The 10,608-nt window shown below is 38.2% G+C and overlaps 1 protein-coding gene and 1 pseudogene across 1 annotated transcript; both read left to right on the top strand.

Annotated features, from left to right (window-relative positions):
• The first annotated feature begins 476 nt into the window (after positions 1-476).
• Positions 477-1,818, top strand: LOC121846844 (annotated as a pseudogene).
• Positions 1,819-7,462: 5,644 nt separating this feature from the next.
• Positions 7,463-8,787, top strand: LOC112255475 (transcription factor HES-5-like). Its single transcript, XM_024428455.1, has 2 exons — positions 7,463-7,576; positions 7,697-8,787. The coding sequence occupies exons 1-2, from the start codon at positions 7,514-7,516 to the stop codon at positions 8,138-8,140; spliced, it is 507 nt and encodes a 168-aa protein (XP_024284223.1). The 5' UTR covers positions 7,463-7,513; the 3' UTR covers positions 8,141-8,787.
• Positions 8,788-10,608: the final 1,821 nt, after the last annotated feature.

Consider the following 10,608-nt stretch of genomic DNA (forward strand, 5'->3'; position numbering starts at 1 on the left):
GAGCAGGTATTTGAACCCATTCAAAGCGCTTCACATTGGATTGAATTTTTACAATGTCAGGACAGTAATATTTATCTAAAATGCAAAAAACTAAAATTATTAGGAATTTTATTGAAAAGTATTTGAGTCAATCTTACATATGTAAATTGTGATGATGAGCGTGTGCTCTGTCAGTGTCATTGGTCCCAAGATCTGTGGGTCACCACTTTCCCAGATTCACACAGCACTCTGTGTCACTCTCCATCACCCACCACCCCTCCGCCTGTTCCACTGAGACGTGATCATTGTCCCCCAGCAATAAGAACACTGAGCATGTGGCAGCTTCACATTCCTTATTGTCCTCCCAAGCTCACCCATTGGCTACAGACTGTGAGAAACTCCAACAAGCACAAGACACACACTTTCATATGCAGATTTGGGACTATATATAGGAGAGGTGAAGCCAGTAGAAATCAGATCACTTTCTACACAGAGACCTCTACAGCACAGAGATCCAGCCATGGCACCTGCAATCACTTCAGCAATGATCCACTCTAAGGAGCACCTGAGTCTGACCAACAAGGTAAATTGAAGATTCAAATTCAAGGACATTTATTTACTTTGATGGATGGTTTATTTGTTTCAATAATGCCATATCAGAATAAGGTTATTAATGACTCTCCTCTTCTCTTCTTGCAGCTAAGAAAGCCAGTAGTGGAAAAGTTATTAAGAAATAGACTTCAAGATGGAGAAATCAGGCATCCTGGAGCTGACAGTTTTCTTCCTGATACGACAACAACAGTACCAGCCAGTGAACTACTCCTCATGCTAAGCTCCTGTCAATCAGGGTTACTCCAGGAGTGTCCAAGAGATTGTGCACTTCCTGTCCAAGGATGAGGTGAAGACACATTCCAGAGAAGACTGCTGAGCCACTTGCAGATACTTCAGCCATCCTCTGATAAGAACAGAAGGGAGAGTGACCTGTCTCAGCTGAGTCCACCACCCCAGCACAGCATAAGCAAAGAGCAGAGTCCAGTCAACAGCGCCCTCTGGAGGCCCTGGTAGAGTCTTACAGACTGGAGCTCCACTCCGAGACAAACATAATGGACCATGTTGGTCTTACATTAATGTTGTGGAAAGTAATGACAATGTATAGAGACATAATCTTCTGCTTATGCAGGACATTTAAAAGTTATCTTTTGATTGTGTTTATTGTTTTTTCATGAATATGTGAAAAAGCCTTCCCAATGGAAGTTCATATATATATATGACTTTTTTTATTTTCCTCTCTGAGGAAATATCATCACTTTTCATGTAACACGAGAATCACGTAAAGTTATTCTTACTATTTAAGACGAAATTCCTCAATCTGCTAAAGATGGTTTATAATCTGCATTGCTTAGAAAATGCAAAACAACCACAAAGGAACAATTAATTTCATAATATTGTTGATGTTTTTGAGTGAATTTATCTTCTTTGAAGATGTGTCTTGAATTGTCATTCATCATGGACCCATTATAGTCTATTTATTACCCACATTGGGTGAGAAAGCGCACAAAGAATGTTTAAATTCTTGAATTATGCAACACTATCCTTCTGTGAAGGAATTTCACATCATATTTTCTTGTTTATGACTTACAAATCTTTAATTGATTTGCTTGATATTCAAGCCTGTTTTTTGTGTGATTCACTACCAATGTTACAACATTGAAATACTCATATCATATTAAGATATGTATCTGTAAGAAATGCATTTGTTTGCAGTTGCTTCTATGAAGGTTTTATATAACCCACACTCTATGATGTGTCTTGAAGATGTTTTCAAGAAATTGTAGGAATGTGTCATCACAAAATGAAGAAAAACTATTCTATATGAAAAATAAAATAAATCATTAAATGTATCTGATTGTTTGTGTGTTTTTTTCCAAATCCTATATTTTGCATTAGAGTCCAAGTACTGATCATTTGACACTGTAAAATCTTAGATCCAAGGAAAGAAAGATGCAATGGCTTATGAACGTCATCAAGAAATATATGATTATCCAGAAGTTACAGTACCTTCAGAAAGTATTCATACCCCTTGACTTTTTCTACATTTTGCTGTGTTAAAGACTGAATTCAAAATTGATTAAATCATATTTATTTTCAACCATCTACACACAATACCCTAAAATGACAAAGGGAATACATGTTTTTAGAAAAGTTTGATTTTTTGGGGAAAATGAAAGAAATAAATATCTCATTTATTTTACATAAGCATTCACACCCCTGAGTCAATACGTGTTAGAATCACCTTTGTCAGCGATTTCAGATGTGAGTCTTTCTAGGTAAGTCTCTAAGAGCTTTGCACACCTAAATTGTACTATATTTGCACTTTATTATTTTTTTACTTTTTCCAGCTCTGTGAAGTTGGTTGTTGATCACTGCTAGACAGCCATTTTCAAGTCTTACCATAGATTTTCAAGACGATTTCAGTCAAACTGTAACCAGGCCACTCAGAAACATTCAATGTCATCTTGGTAAGCATCTCCAGTGTATATTTGGCCTTGTGTTTAAGGTTATTGTCCTGCTGAAAGGTGAATTTTTCTCCCAGTGTATGTTGGAAAGGAGACTGATACAGGTTTTCCTCTAGGATTTTGCCTGTACTTAGCTCTAATCTGTTTATTTTTATCCCCAGAAACACTCCCTAGTCCTTGCCGATGACAAGCATACCAATAACATGATGAAGCCAACACCATGCTTTAAAATATGAAGACGTGTTGTGTTTGCCCCCAAACATAACACTTTGTATTCAGGACTTCAAGATCATTTCTTTGCCGCACTTTTTGCAATTTTATGTTAGTGCCTTATTGCTAACAGGATGCATGTTTTGAAATATTTTAATTCTATATAGGCTTCTTTCTTTTCACCCTGTCATTTTGGTTAGTATTGTTGAGTATTGTAACTACAATGTTATTGATCCATCCTCAGTTTTCTACTATCACAGTCATTAAACTCTGAAACTGTTTTAAAGTCACTATTTCCCTCATGATGAAATCTCTGTGCGGTTTCTCTGGCACCTGAGTTATGAGGGACGCCTGTATCTTTGTAGTGACTGGGTTTATTGATACACCATCCAAAGTGTAATTAATAACTTCACCATGCTCAACGGGATATTCAATGTCTTTTTTTTAACCCATCTACCAATAGGTTCCCTTCTTTGCGAGGCATTGGGAAAACGTCCCTGGTCTTTGTGGATGAATATGTGTTTGAAATGAACTGCTCGACTAGGAGATCTTACAGATAATTGTATATGTGGGGTACAGAGATGAGGTAGTCTTTCAAAAATCACATTACACACTAGTATTGCACAAAGTGAGTCAAGGCAACTTAAGATAGGACTTGTTAAGCACATTTTTACTCCTGAATTTATTAGCCTTGCCGTAACAAATGTGTTGAATACTTATTGAATCAAGACATTTCAGCTTTTCATTTTTTATGAATTAGTTAACATTTCTAAAAACATAATTCAACTTTGACATTATGGGGTATTGTGTGTAGGCCAGTGACACAAATCTCAGGCTGTAACACAGAAATATTTGGAAAAGGCAAAGGATGTGAATACTGCAGGCACTGTATGTAATATTCTGTGTTAATTCATTTAGTTGAGGGTTTAGAGGTATGAGATATGTATCACTAGCAAATCTAGGTTCCAACTTCAAATATATGTGTATTTGATTATTTGATATTTAAATACGTACTTTCTGTGTATTTGAATAGTCAAATAATGTGGCCAAATCACCTACTACTGGAAGTATTACAATTATTTTCAAATAATAGCTTACTAATACATTATTTCAAATATTTTTAGGACCTGGGGTCAAATGCATGTATGTATTTATTTGTATTTGAATATACTCTGTGTATTTGAGTATTTTCACAATACAGTGCTTTTGGAAAGTATTCAGACCCCTTGACCTTTTCCATATTTTGTTAGGTTACAGTCTTATTCTAAAATGTATTAAATAGTTTTTTTCCCTCATCAATCTACACACAATAACTCATAATGACAAAGCAAAAACTGGTTTGTAGACATTTTTGCTAATTTATAAAAAGTTTAAAACTGAAATATCACTTTTACATAAGTATTCAGACCCTTAAAAACTAGAAAATTGTGCTGTCTGGTTTGATTATGTCACGGATCCCCCCGGTACTGCTGCTCATTCCGTTCAACAGCTCCGGAGGTCTACGTCACCGGCCTTCTAGGCGTCACTGAACTAGATCAGCACCACCAACCCTGGACTGTCTTGTCTCATTATTCACACCTGGATCCTATTCCCCCTGACTAGTATGTGTATAATTGTGCCCTCTTCTGTTCCCCATTATCCTTGTCGATCATTGTTCCATGTCTGTTGGTCTTGTTAAGTACCTGTGCTCTGTTTGTATCGGCTTTTGTACTACATTTACTGTACATTGTATTACGGTTTACATACCGTGTTAGTGTGCACTTGTTATTACGGGTCTCGTCCTGTGTATTGTTATTACGGGTCTCGTCCTGTGTATTGTTATTACGGGTCTCGTCCTGTGTATTGTTATTACGGGTCTCGTCCTGTGTATTGTTATTACGGGTCTCGTCCTGTGTATTGTTATTACGGGTCTCGTCCTGTGTATTGTTATTACGGGCCTCGTCCTGTGTATTGTTATTACGGGTCTCGTCCTGTGTATTGTTATTACGGGTCTCGTCCTGGGAATTGTTATTACGGGTCTCGTCCTGTGTATTGTTATTACGGATCTCGTCCTGTGTATTGTTATTACGGGTCTCGTCCTGTGTATTGTTATTACGGGTCTCGTCCTGTGTATTGTTATTACGGGTCTCGTCCTGTGTATTGTTATTACGGGTCTCGTCCTGTGTATTGTTATTACGGGTCTCGTCCTGTGTATTGTTATTACGGGTCTCGTCCTGTGTATTGTTATTACGGGTCTCGTCCTGTGTATTGTTATTACGGGTCTCGTCCTGTGTATTGTTATTACGGGTCTCGTCCTGTGTATTGTTATTACGGGTCTCGTCCTGTGTATTGTTATTATGGGTCTCGTCCTGTGTATTGTTCTGACGGGCCTCGTCCCATGTATTTATTCGAGGTTTACACCTCTGTCTTTTGTTTGGGTTACATCCGTGTTATGTATATACGTGTTTGTTTTGGGCTTCGTCCCCATGACATACTCTATTTTGGTTAGGGACATTTTTTTTAAATCCTGCGCCTGTCTCCTATCATTATACAACGTGGCAGATTAACGTAAGGAATTTGAAATTATTCATACTTTTACTTTTGACACTTAAGTATATTTGAGCAATTACATTTACTTTTGATACTTAACTATATTTAAAACCAAATACTTTTAGACTTTTACGCAAGTAGTATTTAACTGGGGGACTTTCACTTTTACATGAGTTATTTTCTATTAAGGTATCTTTATTTTTACTCAAGTATGACAATTGGATACTTTTTCCAAAACTGTTAGTCTTCGCAGAAGTGCTTACTTGTGCAATTTCATTACAAAAGGCAATTAAACCATTTTTACATTGGTAAAATGTATCTTTTCTGCATTGTTCCGTAGATTACAGGTGTTCTATATCTTGATTTAGCTAATATGTTGATGCATGGTAGATTTTCTAAGTGTTTTATAAAAATAAAGCTTATTGATACCCTCATCCTAGTCAGGTGGGCAGACAGAGTAAGTATCCTTCTTTGTCTGGGACTTGACTCAACTGCATAGCTAATGTGATGAGTAATAAGACACACTTCTGCTCTACCATTGAAAGCAAAGCAGTCAATGGAGAGAGTGTGGGAAACCCAGGAAAACTCATTCACAGAGCCTCTTTGGGACAATAGATTCAGACCCCTACACTGGGGGGGGGTCTGAATTGTTATATTTCAGAATCCTAGGCCTATGTTTAGTAAATGTTCACATATTATCCAAAACCAAAAAGTACATAAAGTGTCTGCTGAAAATATACATTTCATAGTCTTATTTTGAAATGTATTGTTACAGTCCTTATACTAATGCTGATGAAATAAGTCCAATAATAACTTGCTGTATGGTTAACCCTTCAGGATTTTTTATTAAACTTGTTGCTTATTGTATAGGCTACCGAGACTATATCAATTAGTGAAAATATTTGTATTTACCATCATCTAAATTGACAAATATCTAAGAAACAAACTTAACCCCAGGGGCTTGATGGGAACTGCTTGTGTAGAGACAATGCCATTTAACAAGGCATACTAAACGGTGATTTGCCTATTTGGTTCCATCATTTTTTTTTTACACTATTCCTATCTTTCTGGAAGGAAATCTTATTATTTTATGTCATTTGTAATAACATGAAATGTTTCGTTTAAAATATAGCTATTGTTTAGGACAAAGAGAATCAATATCAGCTTAAATACCATTTAGAAAACAGATTGAATTGCAGACATTGACTTGGACTAACTTGGATACACGGTCTGTACCTCTAAGAGTATGTGTTGAATCAGCCAGTGCAGGAGTTTCCCTCCAGAATCCAGATGGTCTGTGATGTCAGAATCTGTCTATCATATAACACAGATCCAATAGCCATCACTAATGGTCCACTGAGCACCTTTTGTTGTGCATTGATCACAGCACACAGGACTTAGTGTGGGAAACTCAGATCAGCTCTCTACTCACACTGACCACCAGACTTAAGCCAGAGAACACATCTGCTACCTCTGGACTTCCAAAACCCGAAGTGTATTCCCTCCACTCTGAATAATAGGAACAGTATTGCAACATTTCTCTCAAAAAGTTATGAGAAATTATGAATGAGAAATGATGAAGTCATTCCAATATCGATCTACATTTTGATCATATTGCTATTTTCTCTGTCTTCTATAAGAATTCATGCTAATTATGCTACTTCATTATAATGAAAAAAACATTTAGCATGAATAATTATGAATGAATCTCAGACGTGTACAAACCTTTTACGGATAAAGCAAACACGCAAACAAGCTAAAATACTGAATTTGCACAGAATTGAGCAGGAATCCATTTTTCTATTCAGGATTACAAATAAAGAGGTCATATTCATAATGTAGTCACCAAATACAATACAGAAGGCTACGAATCTTCCAATAAAATGTATAAGAAAGCAGTGTAAGTTTTAATGCAGAAGGTATGTGTCAGTCCCGCACGTGTAAGTTTTGATGATGAGCGTGTGTACTGTCTGTGTCATTGATCCATTAGGCAGGAAATCTGGGGGTCACTACTTTCCCAGATTCACACAGTGCTCCGAGTCACTCTCCATCACCCCCCACCCCTCCACCTGTTCCCCTGAGATGTGACCATTGTCCCCAGCATTAAGAACCCAAGCTCCCCCATTGGCTACAGACTGTGAGAAACTCCAACAAACCCAAGACCCACACATTCATATGCAGATTTGGGACTATATATAGGAGAGATGAAACCAGTAGAGATCAGACCAGTAGAGATCAGACTTTCTACACAGAGACCTCTACAGCACAGAGATCAAGCCATGGCGCCTACAATCACTTCAGCCATGATCTACTCTAAGGAGCACCTGACTCTAACAAACAAGGTCATTTGAAATTACATCTTGCTTTATGTTTCGGATCTTGATAATAGTTGTCATCTTTTTATCAGACCTCTGATATATTTTAGAACAATGTTATAAATGACTCTCCTTATTTTTTTGCAGATTAGAAAGCCAGTCGTGGAGAAGTTACGCAGAGATCGTATCAACAGCAGCATTGAGCAGCTCAAGTCTCTACTGGGTCCAGAGATCCTCAACCAGCAGTCTGACTCCAAGCTGGAGAAAGCAGACATCCTGGAAATGACAGTTTGCTTGCTGAGACGACAGAAACAGTACCAGCCAGTGAGCTCATCCTCATGCTCAGCACCTGTCAATCAGGGTTACTCCAGATGTGTCCAAGAGATTGTACACTTCCTGTCCACAGATGAGGTGAAGACACCATCTCAGAGAAAATTGCTGAGCCACTTGCTGCTGGACTTTCAGAGCCTGCAACCATTCTCTGATAAGAACAGAAGGGAGAGTGACCTGCCTCAGCTGAGCTCCCCAGCCCAGCACAGCATCAGCAAAGAGAAGGGTCCAGTTAACAGCGCCCTCTGGAGGCCCTGGTAGAGTCCTACAGACTGGAGCTCCACTCTCAGACAAGCACAATGGACCATGTTGGTCTAAGAATAATGTTATGGATGTTAGACAGTAATGAGAATAGGAAGAGATCTTCTTCCTCATCTGCTCAAGCAGGACATTTCCTACTCCACATTACTGACGATTTCATCCTCATTTTCTGCATTTGCAGGAGTGTATACTATAAGTTTTAGTTTTAATGAAAAGGACATTTAACAATGTCAGTATTTTAATTATCCTCTCTTGATTACAAGAGCATCAATTGAATCTTCTGTTTTTATTTTTGTTTCACGAAATAAGATTCTATTTCATTTTTATAAAGTGAATATATTTTGTATTTCTTCCTGTGGAAAAATGATAATTTATGATATGGTGTTCACTGTCTTCCTAGTGGAAAGACTAGGGAAAAAATGTCATTCTTATTTGCCCTGTTTTGATATTGATGTTAAAACATGCAAACAGCATCGTATGTCATAATTCAAAAAAATGATATCTGCATTTAAGTCAGAATAAGTTACTTCCTCTCGATTGTGAGAGGAGCTAAACATATGTAATGGTTTGTGTCACTATGTGAGTTTATCAGTATCACTCGCATTCCGAGAAGTTATTGTCAAGCTTGAAAACATGTTTTCAAAATGAATGTAAATCTTCAAATCAAGTTGATGCGAATAAAAACAATCATCGAAAACAATTCTTATGTTTGTTTGATTAATTACATTCCATTGAAATTTCAAATGTCAAAATCTTTAAAAAAAATAATAATAATGTCCCCCCCTGATGTACAGTACGTACTTACCTGCACATTAGTAGTGCAGGAAATACACAAATTCGTATGCTGCCTATTTCTTGTGACTACAAGCAAAAATATACAGTAATATAAATTATTCCGAAAACAAATGATTTATCATGAGGGCAGTGGTGATTTTAGCATGTAAATCTTGGTGGGGCAAACTCCCCACTTTTTTTTAGATGCATGCCAGCAAAGCCACTACACAACACAATACAACAGTAAACAATACATTAATTTCACTTTTACCGTGACCAGTGGGGATTTTAGAACGTAAATCTTGTTGGGGCAAACTCTAATAAGTATTTTGTATGCATGCCAACAAAGCCACTACACAACACTAAACAATACATAAATTGCACTATAACGGGGCCCACATGAAGCTGTCCCAAAAGTAGAGCTTTCTTTTCAGCACCATGGAGTGAATCCTTACAACTGCTACACCTGGCTATCAAGCAGAGCCTTGTCTGTGAAACAGTTCATTCAGCCTCTTTACTGCCTTTTAGAAAACATAGCTGATATGGCTGACTTGCTTAAACATGTGATTTCTATTGACAATTGAGATGTACAAACTATGGCATAAGGGGACTATGAGAGGATAAGAGGCAATCTGTCATTTTGATTAAGACATTAATGAGCGAGCTAGGAAGGACATAGTCAACATAACTATTTGTTCAGCACTTTTGAAATGTACAAAAACAGAATTCAGAACATGGGCCGTTCTTACAAAATTCTCCCTGTACACCAAGTCAGAACCATAAAGTGGTCGTATAAACAGACAATGAAAGCTCTTACAATATTTGCTGATTACATTTCTCTAAAACAGGCTATAGGCTACATGTCACCACCAGGTCAGAACAGTAGGCTAAGTTATGAGGGGGAAAGGGACCAAATTATTAGGGTGAGGCACATGGGCTATTAACAGTTTACTACACAACCTGTGGTGACCTGTCATTCAGGGCAGGTGGGGCAGAGTTTTGAGTCCCACATTTTTGGCACGTTACATATCAATTTGCAAACAACGTAAAAAAATTAAATAATCATTGAGTTAATAAAGCCGCATACAAACATGGTATCTTTTTTGTTACAGTATACATATCTCCCTGGCATATTACATAATTTATGCTGCAGGATACAATACATTTTTGGACTCACCTTGTCTGGGTTGGCGCCCCCCCTTGGGTTGTGCCGTGGCGGAGTTCTTTGTGGGCAATACTCGGCCTTGTCTCAGGATGGTAAGTTGGTGGTTGAAGATATCCCTCTAGTGGTGTGGGGGCTGTGCTTTGGCAAAGTGGGTGGGGTTATATCCTTCCTGTTTGGCCTTGTCCGGGGATATCATCGGATGGGGCCACAGTGTCTCCTGACCTCTCCTGTCTCAGCCTCCAGTATTTATGCTGCGGTAGTTTATGTGTCGGGGGGCTAGGGTCAGTTTGTTATATCTGGAGTACTTCTCCTGTCTTATCCGGTGTCCTGTGTGAATTTAAGTATGCTCTCTCTAATTCTCTCTTTCGCTCTTTCTTTCTCTCATTGGACCTGAGCCCTAGGACCATGCCTCAGGTCTACCTGGCATGATGACTCCTTGCTGTCCCCAGTCCACCTGGCTGTGCTGCTGGTCCCGTTTCAACTGTTCTGCCTGGGGCTATGGAATCCTGACCTGTTCACCGGACATGCT

Source organism: Oncorhynchus tshawytscha, linkage group LG07, assembly GCF_018296145.1.
Source record: "Oncorhynchus tshawytscha isolate Ot180627B linkage group LG07, Otsh_v2.0, whole genome shotgun sequence".
NCBI classification, from domain to species: Eukaryota; Metazoa; Chordata; class Actinopteri; order Salmoniformes; family Salmonidae; genus Oncorhynchus; species Oncorhynchus tshawytscha.

Bases quoted from the DNA above. Each gene is read 5' to 3' on its own strand.
- LOC112255475 (XM_024428455.1), top strand. From the start codon at position 7,514: ATGGCGCCTACAATCACTTCAGCCATGATCTACTCTAAGGAGCACCTG. The intron at 7,577-7,696 runs GTCATTTGAAAT...ATTTTTTTGCAG, and splicing joins ACCTGACTCTAACAAACAAG to ATTAGAAAGCCAGTCGTGGA.